This window comes from Epinephelus lanceolatus, chromosome 1, assembly GCF_041903045.1.
Source record: "Epinephelus lanceolatus isolate andai-2023 chromosome 1, ASM4190304v1, whole genome shotgun sequence".
NCBI lineage: Eukaryota > Metazoa > Chordata > Actinopteri > Perciformes > Serranidae > Epinephelus > Epinephelus lanceolatus.
In genome coordinates, this window is record NC_135734.1 from 29,441,325 (window position 1) to 29,464,864 (window position 23,540).

Here is a 23,540-nt window from a genome sequence, read left to right on the forward strand (position 1 = left end):
GGGGAATATGTTAAAGAAAAGGAGCTGCAGTGTGTTTTTAGAGGGCATCACAGACAAAATTAAACTAATCATGAAGACTAAAGACTAAAATGTTTTCTTTGGCAGACATTAGAGCGTCTCCCACTCAGATGGCTGAAGGTTTGGCAGCCAACCATCTTTCTCCTTCTCTCTGTGAGCAAGTGTGTAACAGCACACGCATGTTCCTCATTTACTGGTGCCAGATTCGTCCCAAACCCTCAAAACGCTGACCCTGAACCTCAGCTGAGCCTTTTTTCCTATGATTGCGTCCCGTCTCTGCTCTGACTCCTCTGCTGAATAGAGCTGAGTGTAAAAGCTGAGGCTGCAACATTATAAGCCCTGCTGAAAAAGACCTGGGTCTGGAAAATCTAATGTCTGCCCATCCCTCTGACTAAATGATTCAACACTTGAGTATATAACCTCTGGCTGGGATGATGTCAGGTACTCTGTCTGTGTGACTGCAATCATATACTGAGCATATCCAACGTTCCAGGCTGCTTGGGCAACGTTTTGTTTCAGCCAGCAAATTTTTGAAGTATGTGCAAACACTTTCGCTGACCAAGTTTACAGACAACAACTGTGAGAACACCGGGGACTTTGTAAGTAAGTAGGAGGGCACGTCTGGAACTTCAGAACTGCACAGAAAGTCACAGCTGCCGCTGTCATCGCCGCAGCCTTTAGTGCAGCTGCAGCATTTTTGCCTGTAACCAAAGCTGAAACCAGACCTACACTGTCTCAGAGCTCCCTGCCTTTGCACCCTCACGTCCCAGAGGACACAGTTACTCCACTGGCTGACCCCCAGTGACCCCTGTCTGTCAGAGGTTCAATGCTCTGAGGGAGAAAGCTGGCGAGGGCAGCTCCAATATCTGATTCCCTCCAGAGGTGAGTTTCTGAGGGGAAAGCAGTCAAGCCTGTGAGAGGGCACCAAAATTATTCGATGGGATATCCTCGCAGATTTAATAAGCTTAAATGTGACCCTTGGTTGCTTGGCGTTTGAGTCTGGCTGGTAGCCATGTTGTGTTTGTGTTTTAAAGCTTGGCTGATATAAAGTATTTAGCATGACCTCACAGACCTGTTCTAACCTCAAACGCCAGGGTGGATTTGATCCTGAAGGAACTCTGTCTTAGGAGAATAAGCTCCTGTCCTTTTCCTTTGAATTACAGTTGCCTTAAATTCACTTAATTGTACAAACACAGAAGCAGACATGGGTGTGTTTATACCTTACCTGCACTGAAATACTCTGAGGATTACACTGAGCTGGCTAAAGACTTGGCTCATATGCAAGAGATTGACAGTTAGCAGTGGTCTCTTACTCTGAGAGCACTCATTCATGACTTAATGCTCTCCAGCCAGAGGGGTTGGACATAAATCTACAAAGGACCAAACAGATTTATCCCCAAAGTAGACAGGCTTAAATCATAAGAGTATATACAGTAACAGTCTGTCGGGCTGTATAAAGTGCCTTACTCAGGTCCTGTGTGTGACTGTCTGCTTTGTAAATCTTGCCCCTTAACCCGCCGGCTTTGGCTGGCACTGGCTGTAACTAAAGATGGCCGTGAGTACACAGAGCTGTTACTCACCTCAAACTGCTGGGGCGGCGTCGGCTGGGAGAACACAAAGTGCGGGGCAGCCAGGTACATATAAGCCGTGCGGTAAGAGCTGATCTTCTGGTGACCCTGCACCAGTTTATACAGCTCCAGGCACATCAGGCCTGCCACTGCGGCTGTGGTGGTAGCTATGGCTGGGATGATCCTTCCAGCTATGAGTTTACTCTGTGAAGGAGACACAGGAAAGTTCAGCTTTAAAAATGTACTGCAGGTCATCAAGAAGTCAGTTAATAAAGTAGAAACCTACAGTGATGATATGAGCATATTGTGTTACAAAATGTAGTGAAGGAAAATAAGTATAGTGAAGTTGAAGTATATTTACTAATGTTCCGTACTTTTGAGGTGCTTATATTTAACTTGAGTATTTCTATTGGGTGCTGTTTTATAGTTCAGCTACTGCCATCACTACAGTCAGTGCTGAAGGAGGTATTCAGATTATATACTAAGTCAGTGGTTCCCAACTGTTCCAGCCAAAGGGTCCAGATTTCATCAAGCTAGTTTATTGTGTCTGTCAAATAGCCGTCCGTTAGTTACTCGCTCCACAGCAGGAAATGGCACTTCAGGATAAAAGTGATGTGTCGGAAATTCACTGTTGGCCTACTTAAAAATGAAATTTCTTTTTTACAAACTTGACACATTTGCGAGTCACTTGCAATCCATTAGGCTCCATAGATCTGTGACCCATTTTTGGACTACAACCCAACAGTTGGGAACCACTGTACTAAGCTGATAATGGGTGAGAGGCGAGGTAGAGTGACACATAGAGACAGACAACCGTTCACACATTCACACCTACGGGCAATTTAGAGTCACCAATTAACCTGCCCTGCCTCCTGAACTGTACGTGTACTCCGGCTTTCTCCGGAGAGAGGAAAACCCATGTTGACATGGGGAGAACATGCAACCAGTAACCCTCTTGCTGTGAGGCGACAATGCTAACCGCTGAACCACCATGACGCACACCATCCCAACAAAGTAAAAATACTCCATCACAGGTAAAAGTCCTGCAATTAAAATCTTACTTAAGTAAAAATATATTTTTTAGCAATAATGCACTTAAAATATCAAAAGCCAAGTACTCCTTATGCAGCAGGATAAGGAGTATATAATATGTTATCTTATCATTATTAATGATGCATAAACAGCATGTCAGACACATCAAATGAAATAAAAAGTATTCACTACACAGTGGAATAGTAGTTAAAAGCAGCAGAAAAAATGAAAATACAAGTGACTCAAAATTAATAGTAATTAAGTAATTAAGTACAGTACTTGAGTAAATGTAGTTGGCTACTTTGCCACCTAATGTCCTTTTCATTAGTTTAAAATCTGATGCATTGTAATAGATTAGGTTACAAGGTAGTTAGGTTACAAAGTAGTAAAAACTGCTTTACTTTGATCAGCTACAAAATAAATGCTGCATACACAGTAATGCAACACTAATAAGTGTATCCAGTGATATAATATAACACTGACAGGGAACATTCTGCTGCATAAAGAGTACTTTTAATTTCAGTACTTCTGTCCTTGTGCTTTTTAATGCTGCACTTTTACTTGTAGTGGAGTATTTAACCTTGAGGTATTTGTACTTTTACTTGAACATCTGAAAACTTCTACCACACATTTATATACACAGCCTCAGCCTTATAGAATTTGCATTGTGAATATACTGTACATCATGTGAACAGGGTTAAATGGTGAGTAAATGTAAAGTTATTTCCAAACAAGATTCGACACGTGGAAATCTGTCTGATTACCCAAGGGTAACCCTCTATTGTCTCCCCTCACTCAGCAGCACCCATCCCCCCACCGTCCCCCATCTGCCTTGGCTCTGCGCGTCTGTAGCTGCAGCTGGTACAAGGCCTGGCTCAGGTGTCACCTCCCAGGCGACAGGTAAAGTGCTGTGATTAGTTCTGCTGTGGGAACAATAGGTGAGGAGGCTGTTTCTGTGGCTTTGGGGCAGGTGTGTGCAGCACTGACTAAAAACATGACCCCGAGGGAGGGGGAGCGCTCTGCTGTTTTTTTTTTTTCTAATCTACACCGCCTCTCACTTCAGCTTCATCCCTCTAATTCACTTCTCTCTATATATTTTTTTACCCCTCACAGATTTGAGATGATGCACATAATGAAAAAGCTGACCTGGTGCCGATCGGCTGCAGGGATGTCATAGTTCTCTGCCCTCAGGTTAGAAGCAGCAACAATGAAGTCCATGTGGAAGTTACTGTCGTCATCCTGTGCCACGTTAAACAAACAGTACATCAGTCATTCATATAGCACACTCTAAAGTTTGATAGACAAGAACAAAACATATCTAAAGCAAAATCCCCAGTGACATGATTCTCTATTTGGCTGCTTTGAGCTTTGAAGGCTTTGTTGCTGTGTCACTTAGATCACTCCATGACTCTGTCACCCTGTCAGAATGCGGTGGAAATCAGATTTCTGTTGTGATCGACATGGCCAGTGAGGTCATGCTTCTGTTGCCGTGGCTCTACAAAGGCTGCGAAGGTGACTGTCACTCAGGGATGGCTTCAGGGGCTGCGAGGAAGCTCCTAGCTGGCAACCTGATGCATCTGAAACCCTCCTACACACATTCCATCTATCCACAGCATGACCTGGGCACGCAGGGATACAAATTAAGAGGAGGGGGGCACAGTGGGGATCTCATTCTTATTCAAGATGACATTGGATATGTACCTGAGTTACCTCACACACCTTTATTACTGCTTCTCCTGAATCACTGAGTGCTTCACCAGAACCTCATTCAGAGTCATTTTCTATAGCCTCCCTACATTCCTGTGACACTCACCTCTGCAGCCACAGCAACTGTGTGGCCTGCTCATAACCTGGAAACCCCCATGCTCGATGTTAAGATGCTGTCGCTATGACACACATTTTAGCAACCGCTATTTGTTACTGCTTCCATACCAAAGGTTTTAAGGGGTTTTTATTATTTCAACACCACATTCTCAGCCTCCATGAAGATGAATAAAAAGCTTGTATAGAGGAGAATTACTCCACTCCTTTTCCAAGGTTTCCCAGAGACCCAGTGGAAGGTCAACAGGTCAACAGGTAAACAGAATAGCCATGTCTGAGCCCTCATGTCTTACAGATGTACCTAGAATGTGTTATAATGTGCTTATAGCATTGTATATTTATAGTTCAAGCACTCATAATTATCATTAGATAATTATTATTATAATTATCTTAATTCTTTATAACAAGAATCATAACATTCTGAATGGACCGCAAGTGACTCGCAAATGTGTCAAACCTGCAAAAAACACACTTTATTTTTAAGTACAGTAAATTTCCAGCACAAAGCTTTTATTTTGAAGTGCCATGTCCTGCTGTAGAGTGACTGACTAACGGACAGCTACTTGAAAGAGATGACACTCTAGTTTGATGGCATAGCCAAAACAAGTATGACGCTGATTTTATTAAACTGTGTGGACCTTGAACTAATAACTAAGGAGGACCCCATGGCTGGACCAGTTGGGAACCACTGTTATAGTGTATTATAATTATTATAGTTGTAGTACATTATAATACACTAAGAATAGAACTTACTCACATGGGTGCTTTAGTGAAGTAATGAAATTCCTGAGGTATAGGAAAATATAATACATTACAATAGGGCTGGGTGATATGTCCTGAAAATTATATCACAATATTTTAAGGGTACATCTCGATACACGGTATATATCTCGATATTTTTAAATCTCCTCAAAAGCACTAAATTAATGCTCGGACTGGGAGACAAAATCAAACATAACAATATTTCTAACCAAATACTCTCTCTGATGCAAAAAGTTGTAGGGATGATTGTTGTTTTGGTTGAGATTTTTGATCAATAATCATCAATAATGTGGATATAACGGCTAAGTGGGTTAAGGCAAGTGTTAAAACAAATAAAAAGTCTGGGAAGTTGATAAATTTACTAGGGATGTCCCAATCCAGCTTTTTCACTTCCGATCTGATACCGATATTACAGCCTTGAGTTTTGGCCGATACCGATACCAATCCGATCCAAGCGTGTATTATACATATTCACTTATTTTGTTGTCAGTCATGCTAGAAAAGGTTTGATCAAGCAATATTACTCTAACAAGAACAACTACTTAATTGGGTTAGTTAAAATGATCCACAACAGTTGGTATGAGAAACTGACCTGTTTATTGTTAACAGGGTTAAATAAACAAACTTTAAACTTGAACATTAACATTAAATAAAAATATAGCTGGTTCGCATTGGCTGCTTTGGCCCCTTAATAAATAGAAAATAAATCAACACAAGAAATCTTTAAAATGTCTAACATTGAAATTAAAATAGCAGCAAGACTCCACACACTTGTGCTTTGGCCCCCCTAATAAATAAAAAATAGATTAACACCACAAGACATTGTTGACATTTAACAAACAATGCAGCCTTTCCTTTTCAGTTATTTTTGTGGTGTCAGTGCCAGCCTGGTGCTGCTGTTTCCTGTGTGTCTGCATGCTGGCCTGGTGGACTCAAGGTGCTAATATCGGCGGTCGATACCAATCCAAATATCGGATTGGGACATCCCTAAAATTTCCATCACTTAACTGTAATTCAGCCTTTAAAACGAGGGAAAAACACCATTTATGCCATATCACGATACAACGATATCCAAAATCTAAGACGATATATAGTCTCATATCTCAATAACAATATAATATCTTCATATTGCCCAGCCCTACATTACAAGCTGGTTGTAAGTGACTATAAATGGTCATATTTGCTTTAAGTAAAGTGAAAAAAATGTTGGTAAATCTATAAACGAATAGCACAAACTACATTGTATGATTTATGTATTTGTTTAACAGGGTCATAACGTGATAATAAAATGATTGGAATGTATTACAACTATAAGAATTATAATACACTATCATCCTTGCAAAAATATATCAGTGAGTGACCTGCTGTTATGAAGTATTACTTGACCTTATAGGTCATTATAAACTACTTTGTATTGTGTTGTGATTGTCATAAAGCATTATTAATATATTTATGAGTGCTTATGGCTATAATTATACAGTGTTATGAGCAGGTAATAAAATATTATAAGGACGTTTATAGCTCATTAAAGACACAAGTGTCAAAGAAAGTGTTATCATTTTTGTTATCAGGGTCCGCCTCACGCATCCCCTCTGTTGAAATGTGGTTGTCACAAATTGCTGCCCTTACAACTCTGGACTTATTTAGCTGACCGTGCTGGAGCAACTGATTGGGAGATACCTTTGGGAGTTAGTTAGGGAAAAGTATATCTATATATGCGCCCCCAGATAACTTCCTAGCAAGGCTACACCTTTACGCTTGGCTCCCGTAGACACTTCTAAATGTCAGCTGAGCGCTAAACCTGATTAAATGTCAAGACAGTGAGTGTGTGTTTGTTGAGAAGTGGTGTCAAAGAGTTTAAAGAAAGACTGTGACAGTAGCTAGATGAACAATGGATGTGTTACAGAGGGAAATCTACCTTCAGGGCTCAATGTGGCACTTCAAAGACGCAGCAAACATTCTGTCTCTGTCCCAAGTTGTTAAAGTCACTGCATTTCACCAAAAGGATGCTAATGTAGCTCTCACATGGGCCCATCCAGAAATAAATCTGTTCCACGTGAGCTGGTTGACTGAAGTCTTCTGTTTTTCTAGGATGTAAATCCCTAAATATATATCTTAGCCCCAAGGCGTTACAACAGCCAACACGGAACACAAGCAAAGCTCTGTTTCACGAGTGTTTTGAAGAAAAGCACAGATTCGGGTCACCGAGGAACCAAAAAAAAAGGCATATTCTGAAAGCAGCCATAGATCTGAGTGCAGCTCCCTGCTAACGCTCAGCCGCCAGTCTGTCTGTCTGTCTGTGGCGTCTGCAGAGCGTGCAGCAGAGGTGTCACTGCACTCCTGCCCTACCTTTTCAAAGGCGGTGGGGTACATCTGCATGGACGAGCTTTTCAGAGATGGTGAGGCCAGTTTTCCTTTCAGCTCCTCAAGTTTGGCTTTGTCTGGTGCAAAGACACAGAGAGAGTGAAGAAAACAAACGCTACCAGAAAGTCAGGTAATCTAGAAGATCAGCAAGTTAAAATAACTCACCAGCGTCATCACTGTCCTTTTGTTTCTCCTCCTTAATCTCCTCGTCAGTGACATGAATCTTCACAGAAGACTTGGGAGTGAAAGATGGTACATGGACTGTCTCTAAGATTTTTTGGATTGAAGCACAGTCTCTTGTCCCTTTGATGCCGTAGATCTGCCCGTACAGATTAGCTGCAGCCACCACATAGTCCATATGGGCAGACTAAAACACAGAATGAAAATAAACACTGTTTATTACACTGAAACTATTGTCATGTTTTCACAGAAAACTAAATAAACTGTCATGTCATTGGGCATTTCTTTCATATATTCAGCTTTGTCTTTTTATAGCAAAGCTGAAACTATAGGAAAATCTTAAACAAAATTCGAAATGTAAAGTAAAATTAGTTATTTAAAACTGACCCAGCACTGAGTCCTTATGACGGACCTGCCTGCATGGTGAAACTATAGAAGGGATATTAAAGTATATTAAGGTAGTGCATTAAGGCCAAATTACTTCCCCGAACAGAACAGGTAGCTGTAACAATGGGTCCCTCAATCACTTTTCTTTGTCTCTCATCACACACGCGCGCACACACACACACACACACACACACACACATGACTTGCAGCAGTCATTGCTGCTTACCGCACAGCAGCAATTTACAGTTAATTTACTTCTCAACAGAACACTGTATTGGATTTACTGTTAAGTAGAATGGCAGGCGGTGCTCATGCCGCATACTGAAACTCGCAATGCATTAATAAAACTAACTAAGAACTATAGAATTGAAGAGTGGGGATGAGCAAGTACATCATTATCTGTATTTGTATCTGTTCAGCCAACTACATTTATCTGTAACTGTCTCCGGGCGTGAATGGTTGTCTGTCTCTATGTGTCAGCCCTGTGATAGTCTGGCGACCTATCCAGGGTGTACCCCGCCTCTCGCCCAGTGTCCAGTCTCCCAGCAACCCCTAACAGGATAAGCAGTTACAGAAATTAATGAATAAACAACTGCCTTATTAGATATTTCCCAAGCAACTGTCAAACCACTTCCAAAGGAAAACAAGCAGATTTTTAAAATGCAAAGCACCAACAGGTGGAATAGTGAAGGCACTTAGCATTACACTCTTCACTTGACATTTCTGTATAAGTAAAAATTGGCACTTGGCTCTGGCATTTGCAGTTGTGGCATTTTCTACTAAAGGTGAAAGCTTAGATAACATGAGATGGCAACATTCACAAAGAGGGGAGGACAAAAAGAAAAGGTAAAGGAGATAAAAGTCTGATGTCAGGAGGTGGAATAAATTGACGACAGTACAGAAACAGTTGAAAAGGTAAAGTCAAATAATTGAGGGAGAGAGGAAACACAATCTTTTTTGAGAGACATTGCTACACAACATTCCAAGTTGCAGTAATTTAAACTAGTATCAATTTATGACCTCTTTCTTTATATGCGAATCAGCTTGGTCATCAAGGATGTGAATGTGAATGGAGAGCAGATAATTATCTGCCTTTCATTGCCCATGCACAGGTTAAGTGGCGTTCACAGCTCAGATAAGAATCCTGTATACGGTCAGGGTGAAGAAGAGCCACTATCAGACCAGATAAAGAAGGAATGCCAGTGGTCATGAACAAATACCGAGGTATTTTTCAGTCATTCCTGTCTACTGTTTTAGGGTGCATGTCCGGATTACCGCTGCATGAGGAACACTGGACCAGACACTACTCACAGTGTTGGGGTCAAAGGTCAGTGGGTGAGGGCATCTCTTGGTTCCAGACCAGAAGGGTAGGCCAGCCTCAGTCATCTAAAGAGAAGCAGAAGAAAATCCATTTTATTATTTTATCAGATTTGTTACACATTGACCTTCATCATATATAATTCACAGTATGAAAGTTTAACTCGAAGCAACATCACTTTATCCTTTAGTTTCCTGACACAGCATGAGGATTACAACCTCCCAGCAGAGCAGCCAGACTAATATTATCAGTCGTGTGTTGACAACACAATTTGTATGTCTGATAAAGGAACAAAGAGACTGAGAGCTTTGATGTTTCCAAATGGTCCATATGCCGGGAAAGAGAGGATCTCCTACTGCTGCTGCCAGTTTTCACTGCAGGGGTTCTTTCTACAGCAGCCAAAAGGCATCAGCAGCATTCTCTTTTTCACAACTAGGATTCAGACGGCTTAAAGGCATCAGCAATGCTTGATCTTTAAAAAGGTCGATACCGCTTAGCTTAAGAATTTATATGGTGTTATTAATGCCCAATGAAGACTAATCAAAAATGTTACAACTTCAAGTTCCTGTTTCTTTCTTATTAATGATGGATAGACATTTATGTTTTAGAAATACAACTAATTTGACTTCTAAAAATTATTATTTTATTACTGATAAATATTTTACTGTATTCTATAAAATAATTTAAAGGTTTAGTGTAGTATTTTTTTAATTAATATATTTTAATCACTTGCAAATAAGAATTGTTGTGTTTTCATTGCTGTAGAATGAGCCGTTCATATCGCAAAGATCATCTTGTTTCTACAATAGACCACAACGGACAAACCAAACCCTGGCTCTTGACAGGGCCACTCACATTTGGCCATCGTAGTTAGCAGCCCCTTTAGCGATCAGCGGTTTGAAATTGCTTTACTCAGTGTTTTTACTGGTTTAAATCACAGGGTGTGTTTGTTTTGGGAAGGACGAGATCTCTATGGATGATTTGGCTCCCAGTAAAAATGTCCTGAATATCTAGATCATAAGTTATCACAGAAAAAAAAGGTGAGCGCACATTAGCAGGTGTTGAGCTAGTGGTCTGTGTGCAACAATCAGAATGACGTTGGAAAAACACTTAATTTTTTTTTTATGTGAAACTGCTTTATTAAGTTTTTTTACTGGTTTAAATCACAGGGTGTGTTTGTTTTGGAGAGACAGAGACCTCTGAGGATAAATCAGCCCCCATTAAAAACCTCCTAAACAAGAAGAAATCCTAAGCGGAGGAAGTTTCAGCTAGTTGCAATTCGCAATCCTCACCACTAGATGTCACTGAACCCCCCCTTTATCTTACACACCGGACCTTTAAAAAATACTGAAACATTTACTATCATGTCTTAAAATTTCTTTATTTGAAAAGTACTTCTTTTGTCGGACCATTTTAAAGAAACAACTGGTATTAAATTTGATTTTTAATGTAATAGAGAAAATCATCACTAACTTGAATAACTTAACAATAAAACATGGCTTAATCATCAGCTATAGTTTCAGCCATCTTCTATGATCTTTAACTGCAGTAATTTAATTAGCAGGCAATGAGCTGCTCACTTAAACAAATGGATTTGCATTTACTATATGAGGCCTTCTCTGATGTAATTTTAGCTACATTCATATCTTATACCAGCCAGTCTCTCTTTCTGTTTTTCTTTCTTGTGTATAGACTTGAGCCTTGTGTGGAAACTCTGATCACTGTAGGATAAAGACGCCGCCATAATGTCTTTGGTTCAAATCCATCCATTGTTTCGTGTTTAAACATACATGCACTTCTGTGTGGAGGCTTACACCCAACACAGTGACTGTTATGTTAAATGTGTGGCCATCTGTCATGTTTGTGCACCAGTATTTGTCAGGTTGGTTTGTGACCGTTAACTGACGTTAGCTGCCTTATCGTAGTTTCTCAGAAAGTTTGTGGTTGAGAGTGACTTTCCACGGGGACAATGAGACCATAACTCTCGTACAGTATAGGTAACTATGACAGTGACAGAGGTATGGGAGAAAAAGGAGAAGTAAAATATATAACCATAACTGCCACAGGGTTTCTCCGTGGTTTGTGTGATTATAAGGTTGACAAAAATGTTAGGATGTTTTCTGGATTGGTTTGACTGCTAAATGTAACACATGAGAACTGGCTCATTTTATCAGCATAAGGCTTTATATGAGTTGTGTTTTTCTTCAGGGAAATATGGGGAAAGTAATGTGAGAAAATCATTCTTGGTCAGAGGAATTTCTATAACCCTGCAGGGACGTATAATGAGGATAGAAGTGGCCAGTTGCTAGACTGGGACTGGGGTTAGTGAGGGTCTGTTTGGGTTGATACTGGTCCGTGCCCCCCCAGGTGTGACAGCAACATATGACATCACTCTGTCTGCATGCTTCAGCAGATTACAAACCCTCAGAGCCACTCAGAGATATTTATCAGCGATGGCTTTCAGTGGTTCAGGTTTCAAACAAGGCTAATATTGGTCTCTGAGCCCGGGAAAATATGCCACATTACTCCATGAAGTGAAATGTGACAAATGAAACACTGACTGGCATTCAGTTTGTGCTAATGCCACACTGCAGAGTTTAACTGATTGTTACGCAAGGACCTTACATACACAACAGTGCCCCTCCGTGTCCATAAATATAAATCACAGCTTTACGACACTTGGCTCTGGTGAGTTATATTTCCTTTGGTGTGACTTTACCTCTCCGGGAGGGAAACAGTGCAGAAGCTGGCGGATATCGTTGTTATAGAGAGTCTCCCACTTGCAGCGTGCCCAGCTTACACAGTCCTCCCAGCTGGCTGGACGCTGTCCTCCAGCTTTCCTGTCCTCAAGGCTGCTCCACACCCCCCCAAGAACCTCCAGGGCCTCAGCGTCTCCATGGCCAAGGGTCCGTTCCACAAAACCTAGATCGCTACAGGAAACACGGCAGCAATTCGTTCTGATTTAATAACAGACATGCAGTATACAGAAGGTAATAATCAGTAGATGTGTTAGAAGACAAGACGGGGCAAGTGTTGTCAAAAGTCTGGTCGTGTTAAACTCAGGATCTAAACTCCAGAATCTTTGATTTCTATTTTACTGGCAGGGCTGTTTTGCAACAACAGCAGCAGCAGTTGAACTGTGGGAAGAACATTTGACCTGGAAAGTCCTCATGGAAAAATATTCTGTTCTAGGAAGCACAGAGGAGAATGACTACACAGATCTTTGTAAGTTAGGGTGTAGTCTTATTAGTGACTCAGAGGGGATTCCTTTGACGCTTGGCTGTGGACTAATAGGCAGGAAATGGTTACTAAGCTTATAGTGTGCCGGTCAGTGCATCTCCATACCACACGCCTGGACAGTTCTTGCGCCATTATCATGTGCCAGCTCACCATACATGACAGCGCACTGCGAAACAAAACGGATCTGCCTCCCCTGCGTGCAGTTTCACCTAAACATGTCCAAACAGGAACATTTGAAGTCATAGCTCTGCGTGGAGCTGCACAGGTGGGAGGATAACACAACAAAATGTGACTGTTCCTTTCCATAACCTCATTAACCGGCAGGACTAAAACTTTACTGGACAACACATGTAGCTGACCTGCCTCGTGAAAATGTCCAGAAAGGTTTTCCATGACTGCACTACAAAGAGGTCTCTGTAAAAAAGCATAATACATGTTCTTATTTCTACACATCGGTGTAATGTGAGAAACTTTAATGGCTGTGTGGATCTGCGAGCACCATTTCTGAGCCAGACATGATTTTTGTTTCTGTTTGAAGACACGAGAAAGTGTGCAAGTGCTTTACAATGAGCAGGGATTACATCAGATCTCCCCAAAACAAACAGAGAGACATCTCAAAACATGGATGGATTAGGGGGGCTCCGAGGCTCAAAGCGCAGACAAACTTTAGGCCTGGAGGCTCAAATCTGTCACATATGCTGCTACATTATAATTAGTATAATTAATTTTTCATTTGTAGACATAATATAGTACTTTTTACTGCATTATCTAATCTCCTTTGCCATTTAGTGGATGTTTCTAAACCAGAAAGCGTCCAATTACTTGAGAGACTTGATGTATTATCTGGAGGAAAAAGTGTTAGAGCTGCTGTGAAAGACACATTACAGAGAACAGACTTGGCAAGGCAGACTGTTTATGTAATTTTTTACTAGGGGTTTATTGCTGAAAGCCAACCACATGTTTTCCTGTTTATAAAACAAAATAATGAGCTTGAAGCACTTCATTAGCTTTTGTAGGTTTGCTGGAATGCTTTGTAGGAGAGCAGAAAAGCACTGTAAAATGAGCAAGTAGTGGTCATTAAGGTGCCAGCACACTGGCAGCACGTTGGCGAATGTAATTTCTCACATTCGTTGGAGGCAACACTTGTTGTGGAAAAAGGTAAATCACACGAGGGTGGTGTTATATCTTACCTCAGGAAGAGATTCACATTTTCAGGTGTTTGTTTGAACAGTCCTTCAAACTGGTCTCTGGCCCACTAAAAGAATTGTAATGTGTGAACAGATAATACAGTTAGTGTAATAGTGATGTTTAATACTGCATGAGAATACACTGAGTGACCACAAACCATATATGTTGTAATAAAACCTTAAACAGCATTCCTGGAATAGATTTTTGAAGGTGCTGTAAATAACTATGGAGAAAGATGAATGATTGTTGAGTCTCATTCCCAGGTTGTCAAAGTCTGATGCTTTGGGTTGGTCCAACTACTGACCCAAAGGATCGGTAGTTGACAATCTCTGGATAAGAGTCAACATTTCGCTATCTTTCTCCCCAAGGTTATGTACAGCACCTTTAAAATGTGGAGGATGAATCCTACTGACTTTGGTGATCCCCTGACACTTCCTCTAGTGCAACCTTTAGGTTTATACTTTGTTTTTTAAGTGAAGTGTCTCAACAACTAGTGGTTAGATTGCAATTAAATTTGATACATGCATTTATGTCCCATTCAAGGCCCTGACACAGTAAGCTTTTTTTTCTGTAGATTCAGCATGTCACTGCAAATCCTCATGAGCAGCTCAGCTCATGAGAAACAGAAGTGAGGAAAGTAAACAAACGGTTAAAGTCAAGTGAGAGTGAGGCCAAAACAAACATGTTACATAAGGTAAAGGTATTTTTCTATAGCCACTGAACTCTTTGGCAGAATGTTTCGTGATGGTTTGTGTTATTGTTCCCTAGCACACAGTAAATATGCTTTGTCTTTTCAACACTGGATTGCGTTGTTAATGTGCTAACTGGCTAACTAGTGTCAAAATGGTCCTCCAGTTTCCCTTTTTGAATGTCGGTTACAGACTACCACTGTCTGCTGGTGTGGACAGTTATTTCCTCTCACGCAGGCGCAGAATGCACATGCTGGTTCACCGTCGGCTGCTGTCTTTGTGGTGTGTTCATGTGCAACTTTTTGGCTGAAACAATCCAACTTCAGAAGATGAAGCAGGGGGTCTTCGTCACTGAAACTTCTCTAAAGTCAGTTTGGTGTGATGGGCCTTAAGAATACATTTTTGGTGATTCTTTAACTTTTCTATTAACACCATCATGTGAACCTATTAATTTGTCCAATACTTTGGTTTATGACCAGATATCTGTAAAACTAATGACATTCCATCACTTTTGGTTAAACTAATTAGCATAAGTTAGCATGCTAATGTGCTAAACTAAAATGGTGAACAATATGGTGGTGAACTTGCTGAACATTGGCATGTTAGCTTTGTCATATTGAACAGGTTAGCTTGCCGAGTTCGGTGTTGAACTTAAAGCGTCACTGTATCTTATTACATCCTCAAAGAGCCCCTAGATCTTTCTATTGTTTGTAGCGTAAAATGAGCCTTAACTGCAGGATGTGTTTAATGACAATCAGTAAGTACTCATCCATATATTTTGATTAGATTTTGATAAGATATGTGTGTTGAATTAATACTCTATACACATTTAGTCATGCATTGTACTCACACACACACCAGGCCATGTATTGCATGTATACTACTGGGATTAAAGATTTTTTTAAAAAATAGAGTAGGACTTGGCTCGGACATATTGGTGGGACAAGCTGGATCATGCCAATGCATGTCTGGGCTGGGTGCCAGCAGCTGCCTGTGCCTGGGACGCTTGGAACAGTTGTGGGTGCCTAGACTGGACACCAATTGGGCCTGGGACGGCTCTGGGTGCCCAGACTGGCCACCAATTGGGCCTGGGACAGCTGTGGGTGCCCAGATTGGCCAAGTAGCAATATTTTAAACATTTTAGGCAAGACTAACTTTAAGTTTCTGGTCATTCAGTGTAGGTTTTGAGGCAAAACTAGGAAAATGAATCAGTGTAACTCAAGCACAAAGCTTGATTAGTCTTAATTAGAAGTTTCCATTGTACCTGCAGGGTGTGCTCAATGCGGTGAGGGAAGTTCTTGAGCGTGCACAGAGGGATGGCATCATCAGAGTTTGATCTGGGCTGCCCATAAGACTCTGTATGGTGAGGCACCACCACCAGAGTATGACCCTGACTTCCTAAAGTTCCTCCCTCCAGCAGCGGTTTCTGGTGTTGAACACAGCGTCCATCAAGATAGACCCCTGGGCAGCAAAAAGAGGGGTTAAATGCTTAAAATGTATTTTTATGAGCAAATATGTACTGTAAATGCTTCCATATAATCACTAGGGTAATTAGAGCATGATATAATAATGGTAATGAAAACAGGATGTGCTCTCACTGGCTTCCACATTATCGAGGGCTGCGGCCACTCCATCGAGACCCATGAAGAAGTTGTAATCATACACTCCTTCACTGTCAGAGTCCAGACGGTTCTGGTGGGCAGTAATTTTCGTCTGTGGGTTCATCTCTTGCACGGCTTTGGCTGCGACGTCTGATTTTGGTTTCTGTTAATGGAGAAGCGAGTAAATGTGTCTGGGAGATAATGTATGTGAGCAGTTTGAGTAAAACATTGGTGGTAATGGCAGATTAATGGATGAATAAAATGTTAAGTCATACAAACTTAATTTCCAGATTTGTTATTGGGTCTTCCCATGAAACTATTCCAAGAAATCAGAGTACTGTCAAGACACTATACTCTGAGTGTTTCACTGCTGTAATTTATATAACAGCGGAATCAGCACATTCTTTAGAGCAGTCGAGGATTTTTTGTCAACATACCCTCTTAATTGCACTCAACTATGTGTTGCATAAGTTGTTTAGACCGGGGCAGTTGTTTACACAGACATGAGATATCAACCATCTGATAAACTCCGAAAGTACACTGTGAAGCAAAATAGCCACAAATGATGGAACATGGCCGCTACATGTTATCTGATACAGGCTATCCCCCTCCCAACCCACCTGTCCCATTAGTAAAGCCCCTATGACCCTCTCACTTATCTAGGTCAAACAAAAACCAGTGAGGTATGATGGAACGTAGAGGTTATGCGTTTTCTCACCCCAATATCCTGTGACCTGAACAGAAACTGTCTGTTCAAATTGGATCTTTCTATGAAGTCCATGTCTGTTACAGTGATGTGGCCTTCCTCTCCGGCACCGAGCCCAATGAGGGCAAAGTTTTTAAGAAGCTCACAGCCGATAGCACCAGCTCCCACCTTGGAAAATGACAGGAGAGACTGTGTCAGATGCATGTTAGCTCATGCAATGCAAGTTAATGTCATCAAGTTCATTGAGGTCATTTGTCTTTTACAATGTTGCAGAAAATTATTGATCCGTTGTTGCACAACTTGTTTCACCTCCTGACACCTTGCATGGAGTTTTGTTGTTTTTTTTTTTACGGTGGCAAAAGAAACACAAGCATGCACTCTCTCCCACGAAAACAGACACGTACGGCCAGTAAACAACACCAAAAATAACACTTTTAAAGGAAACAGAGAAAGGGCTTCGCACTGCTCAACGGCCCCTGCGCACCAAGAGGTCAGCACTGGCAGGAAATGCCGCCTGGATCACAGCCATTTCCTGCATGTGCCATCATTAACACCAGACAAGATCAAAGCAAAACACAGATGGAGCTCCTGCATTCCCGTGCAGTGTGTGACCCCTGCTGGACAAACACCAATCCTGCCCTCACCAGGAAATACTTCTGCCTCTCAAGCTTCTCCTGGAACGCTGACCCAAACACGGCAATCTGTCCGTCGTACCTTGTGTTGCTCTGTCAGAGAGGAAAACAGAAAATGGTGAATTTACATCCTGAGTCAAATTGAATGTTTCTGATTGGTATATGTGGCTTCTTTAAGGACCAGTGTGTGGGATTTAGGTGGATCTACTGAAGAAATAAAATATATCATCTTCAAATGTATGTCTTTATTAGTGTATAATCGTCTGAAACTAAAATCGTTGTGTTTTCGTTACCTCAGAATGAGCCCTTCATATATTTGTATTTGTATTTTTTGAATTTTACATTACCTTAAGTTCACCGCAGATTCTCTAGACACTAAGGGATTGCAAACTACAAACTCAGTGCCAGATGCCACTAAATCCAACACACTGCTCCTTTAAATCTTTAACGTACTGCTGAAAAGGAGCACTCTGCCAGCTGGTCCTCCTCTTCAGGGAGGCACTCCAGTGCATCGAAATATAGCCACTGCTGAAGAGGCGTAAATTTCCTACTACATGCCTGCAGGAATGTTATAAAGTGCACAGAGCAAAGTACAGTCAGCCATATACACCACCAGCATCATGTAAGTGCTACGTTATGTTTAATCTATATACACAATCTAACAATAGTAGTGTTATACTCTATGCAAAAACTGAGAGATGAAAGTAATGTTACAGGCATCGACCTTTGACCTCACCTTAATAACTTCTTGAGCTGCAACGCCTCCAATGAAGGCATTGATAGGAGCCAAGTCGCCCTGGGCTGTGTAGGACAGGTTCCTCACAGCAGCTTCATCCAGCTGTTCCAGCTGTGCGACTGTATTCAGCTCCTCCACTATGGCAAGCAGGGCGTCTGCATCTGACTGTATGGGGTTAATTATTTCAAGAAGTGAATATTAACTGCTTTAATGATCCTTCTACAACACCACACCCTGATTAACTTGTTTTACTCCTTTGATTTTTCACTCATCATGTAACTTGTCATGTAAAATTACTTGAATAGTGGCTGTGATGTCATGTAACCTTTACCGACCTGAGACCGAGGACGAGGTAGTCGCTGTTCTTTCTTCACAAAGCTGTGGAGCGCTTGGAAAGCCAAGTGCAGGGTCTCGTGCTGCTGTATTTTTCCATAATCATTCGTTTTCAGCAGCTTGCGATCCAACAGAGCCTCACTCAGTGGTTTCTGGAATTTATGTTGTAGTTATTTTATCAATAAAAGGTACACTTTTTCAAAGGCAACTAGAATTACGGCCTTGTGCTTGTTTGCCTCTGCACACCAGTCAAGTTGTATTTACAGTTCACATCCTGTCTGTACAAACAAGGATGCTTCACACACATCTCCCCCCGGCAACAAAGATCTATACCAGTGGCTCCCAACTAGTGGGTCGTGGTCTAACAGTGGGTTGCGGGTCCATTCTAAATGGACTGCAAGGGACTCGTAAACTTGTCAAGTTTGTAAAAACACTCTTTATTTAAAGGTACAGTGAATTTCCAGCACAGAGCTTTTATTTTGAAGTGCCATTTCCTGCTGTAGAGTGAGTAAATAATGGACAGCTACTTTACAGAGACAGAAAACTAGCTCGACGACATGGCCAAAAACAAGTATGACGCTGAATGTATTAAACTGTGTGGACCTTGAACTAATCACTGAGGAGAAATCTGGACCTTGTGGCTGGACCAGTCGGGAGCCAATGTTCTATACAAGCAGCACAGTTTCAAGGTGGACACCCAAGATTAGTGTCACCAATTCAGTATCTGACCAAATGTCTTCCCTTGTGTTCCCGAGATATGACGTTGAGTTATGGCCAGAAAAGTGCTTTTGCAGAGCATTTTGATATCACAGTGAAGTTGACCTTTGACCTTTTGGATATAAAATGTCATCACTTAACCAGCTTATAGTATCAGACATATGTGTAAAATGATGTCATAATAAGCTAAAGAATTTTTGAGTTACAACAAGTTTTTTGCACGGTCACAGTGACCTTGACCTTTGGCCACCAAAATCTATTAAATTCATGGTTGAGTCCAAGCGGACATTTGTGCCAAATTTAAAGAAATTCCCTCAAGTGTTTGTGAGAGATTGCATCCACGAGAATGAGACAGAGGAGGTCACAGTAAACTTGTCTTTTGACCTATGGCCACCAAAATCTAATTACTTACATCATTGAGTCCAAGTGGACATTTGTGCCTAATCTGAAGTAATTCTCTCAAGGTGTTCTTGAGATATTCATGAGAATGTGATGGACAGATGTACGTATGGATGGACAACACAAACACATAAAGCCTCCGGCCACAGTTATTGTCATTGCAGAGGCATACAACTTAAGACATTAAAAACAAAATGTAGATACTCACAAAATTCAGCGTGGAGGGCTGTTTCACCTCGGTCACTACTCCACCCCGTTCATACTTAGAAAAGGCTGAAGTGTCACCAATGCTGAAGGAGTACGGGCCTGGTGATAGAGGTGGCAGATGACACATAGATAGTAAAACAAAAAGGAATTCTCATCACAACTATTACGTTCTACTACGATGCTCCTGAAAGACTGAAAATGCTGAGTGCCATGCAGAGGGCTGAGTGTAGCTCATGAGTGCACTGTGAGATGACAGCTGAGCAGGGTAACTGTAAAGTCACACTGACCACTGACTTTGATCTCTACAGGGCCCATGGTGTTGAGCTCCGTCATGCCTTGGACATCAGAGAAGATAACTTTGGAGCCATCTGAGAATTCATGCTTGCGGTCATCTGTGCAGAACACCACTCCAGGGTTCGCCTAAAATAAAGTTATGTTGACAACACTTTCCTCTCCCAGTCCAAAGACATGCAGGTTAGGTAAACTGGCAGCTCTAAGATGCCCTCAGGTGTGAATGTTACCCAACACAACTCTTACCTGGATAATCAGGTTTTATTATGAATGGCTAAATGTGTAAGAGAGGCTTTTAATATTCCATTAACATAAAACAAATGGAGGATTTTACCTGAGAGACACTCTGTATCATCGCTGATGCCGGCATCTCTCCATCCCGGTCCAAGACCTCAAACTCCTCCCCAAAGTCACAGAACAACTGACTGCAAATGAACCATGACGTTTTCACTTCTTTCTTTCATGCATTATTAAGTATATTCAGTCATTTTGTTTGTTTGTCTTACCCACAGAGGCCTTTGGTGTCTGCTACAATGAACTTGATTCCTTGCGAATGGCAGAGCTTATTAAAACGCTTCTGATCATCCAGTGAAGAGTCAGTGAGGACCACCACCTGGAAAATGACAAGGGACAAAGGGTAAAAAGTTTTACTAATAGATATCACCATGAAGCTTACATTGAGAAGATTATTTTTTGTATGGCATGTTTTCTGAATTTTTTTTTTTTAAATATACATGCAAATATGAGGCATTATGTGCTACTTTGCATTCAGTACAAATACATCCTTGATTCAGATCTAAGCTTCAAGTCCCACATTAACAAGACTTCCTGATACAGGTCTGACACGCTTTCACTCTTATGCTTTTACTTTCTGTTTATTCTTCAAGCTGCTGCAACTCTTGTAAAATCTGACTGGATTTTATGATTTATAGTTTTACAACTCTATGATTTTATGAATTTCTTCTGTTTTATGTTCATTGTATTTTCATGTAAAGCGCTCAGTGCTTATACTGCCGTTATTGTACTTTGGGCTGCATTTCTTGTATGAAGTGTGCTATATAATTAAAGTTTATTATTATTAATAGGGTAAAAAATCTAACTAATAAATAACATCATGTAACTTCCCCAGCTTTGCATAAATTTCCATGACAGAAATCTGAACTAAAATAAACGGCTCAGTGTATATTTTTGACATTTTTTTATCACTAGTCTGAGGGGAGACATGTTTTGGAAGCAAAGTTGCCAAAAATCGGAGGTTATTCACTCAGTGCTGATCTTTTATCTAGAGCACAAATTTCTTGTCTTTATTTGAACTGAATTCACTTATGCAATGTTTTTCGTCTTAAATTAGAGTTTGAGACGTTTCATTATGAGATGGATCTGGGGGTGTCACAGCAAGTTTAGAAGCCAAATGTGGTCTAAAATGCAATTTAAACAAGTGTGACAACTTGAAACCTCCAGTGCACACATACACTGAGAGTAGCCGATACCTAGACTAAAGTAGGATAAATCTTGTGTCCAGCAGCTAAACTTTGGAAATGAAAAGAACTTGCAGAGTCATAGATTTGGGTTTTTTTCTATAAGGGAGAAGAAGTAGATGTATGTTTTAAGAATCTTAAATTAGGTAATCAGACTTTTTTGTGGGAAAAAAATTTTATGTACCTGGAATTGCAGAAGCAGGTCCTCGTCCAGAGGTCCAGTGTGGGCCGACACGCGCACGTGTGGGTTTAAGGCAGACAGCTGTTGTAGGGAACATGTGGCTCGGTTCTGACCAAGATGGGACTCCTTCAGGAAAAACTAGTGGGAAAAGGAAATAAAAAGATTGTCAAAACAATCTCAGCTCAAGTTCCACAGTCTTCATCTGCAAACAGATGTCATTTATCAGATGAGCACCTCTTGTATCTCTTGTCAGCATCTGTTTTCAAGATCAAGAATGATCAGTAATCAATGATCAAGAATTTTGTTTGATGGAGTCTCGTTTAAGCCTCTGCAGCTACGATCCTTTTATGGTAACACTGTACTGCATTGGGGTGGAAGGGGAATAAATTCATATAATAGTGAAAGTAAAAGTGACATGTTACAATTACCAACATACTCCATTCACAACTTTCTGCTTTTATCAAATGTAAAACCTAAGATAATAACTTATGATAATAATTTATGATGGGCGATATGGTGCATTTAGACGATTACTTTATTACCTATGTAGAAGATAAAGGTAGGGTACCTGAGAGGACAGGTCGCTCCACACCGTCTCACCCTCATCCTGGACGGTGACAAACTTCACTCCGGACAGGATCACATTTTTGGCTATCTCTACCCCCAGACCACGCATGCCTGCAATCAGGACTCTGGCGGTGCCCATCCGGTGCATCGCGTCATGGCCCAGAACATACCTGTGCAGGTAAAAGAACAAGTGGATATTTGGACCATAAGTGTGTAGAGTTAAAGGGGTCAATCATCAGCATGTGTCGGTGGTACTTACAGCTGTCTGGAGTAAAATCCTTCATCGATTTCCCCGATTTCTGACATGTTGCCCTCACAGCTCCTCAGGATGAGAATGACAAGTTATAATGAAGGATCAGCTGGATCAGCTCCTGAAAGCAGCAACCGAGCAGGTCAAACTAGGAACTGAATGAAAAGCCGGCGTGACAAATCATGAGCTCAAAGTTCAATGACAAGTATTTCACTTTCGTTTCTGGTTCTTTGAGTTTGCTGTTGTTGTGCTGAGGTGTAGTTTGTAGTCTGGCCACTAGAGGGCGGCGCAGGACTGTTTAAGGAGCTGTGAGGACTATATTGTACTATATTATACTATATTGTAAGGCGGGTTTCTCTCACCTGTATTTTCTATAAACTTACTAGTTACTGAATTATCTATCAAAGGGCTGTAGGTCAAGTAAGAGCACGGGGACAGTGACTTCACTTCCACTACAGCTTCTGATTGGAATTTCTCGGTCCACCTTAAATGTCGCGTAACACCTGTAGATGGCGGCATTGAGTCATTTTCAAGCTAATTCATGAACTGAAAAATTCAACAAATATGGGGAAGATGAAGTGAGAATGATCAGTAGAGTGCAGTTGTCCTTATGACTGTTAACTAAATTAATTGAGATCATTAAGAAATGATCTCAATTAAGAAATGGTCCAGATCACAAACCACTATACTTAGACTAGTCAACTCTGGACTAGATTAACATGGAGAATCCAGACACTCCTTAAAACACAGTTTCTGATTTGTGAAACCTTTATTGTATTTGTGAAAATGCAAAAAAAGGCGATTTCACTGTTTTTTTCCCCCATCCAGACCACATTAGACTAGTTCCAGATCACAAACCTCTTTATACAAAGGTC

General features: G+C 41.0%; 1 protein-coding gene across 1 annotated transcript in view; it reads right to left on the reverse strand.

Moving 5' to 3' along the window:
* The window catches only part of uba7 (ubiquitin-like modifier activating enzyme 7), a 51,736-nt gene extending 28,864 nt beyond the window's left edge, over positions 1-22,872 (reverse strand). The window contains exons 1-21 of the mRNA XM_033625881.2: positions 22,675-22,872; positions 22,417-22,585; positions 21,852-21,986; positions 20,696-20,802; positions 20,524-20,614; positions 20,186-20,318; positions 19,900-19,997; positions 18,578-18,727; positions 18,243-18,407; positions 17,960-18,064; positions 17,519-17,599; positions 16,887-17,042; positions 16,166-16,331; positions 15,832-16,028; positions 13,881-13,945; positions 12,170-12,380; positions 9,444-9,518; positions 7,731-7,932; positions 7,551-7,642; positions 3,765-3,857; positions 1,599-1,790 (exon numbers count right to left, since the gene is read on the reverse strand). Of these exons, the coding sequence (XP_033481772.2) occupies positions 1,599-1,790; positions 3,765-3,857; positions 7,551-7,642; positions 7,731-7,932; positions 9,444-9,518; positions 12,170-12,380; positions 13,881-13,945; positions 15,832-16,028; positions 16,166-16,331; positions 16,887-17,042; positions 17,519-17,599; positions 17,960-18,064; positions 18,243-18,407; positions 18,578-18,727; positions 19,900-19,997; positions 20,186-20,318; positions 20,524-20,614; positions 20,696-20,802; positions 21,852-21,986; positions 22,417-22,585; positions 22,675-22,721 (2,730 nt within the window). The 5' untranslated portion in view covers positions 22,722-22,872. The remainder of the gene's footprint in view (positions 1-1,598; positions 1,791-3,764; positions 3,858-7,550; positions 7,643-7,730; positions 7,933-9,443; positions 9,519-12,169; positions 12,381-13,880; positions 13,946-15,831; positions 16,029-16,165; positions 16,332-16,886; positions 17,043-17,518; positions 17,600-17,959; positions 18,065-18,242; positions 18,408-18,577; positions 18,728-19,899; positions 19,998-20,185; positions 20,319-20,523; positions 20,615-20,695; positions 20,803-21,851; positions 21,987-22,416; positions 22,586-22,674) is intronic.
* Positions 22,873-23,540: the final 668 nt, after the last annotated feature.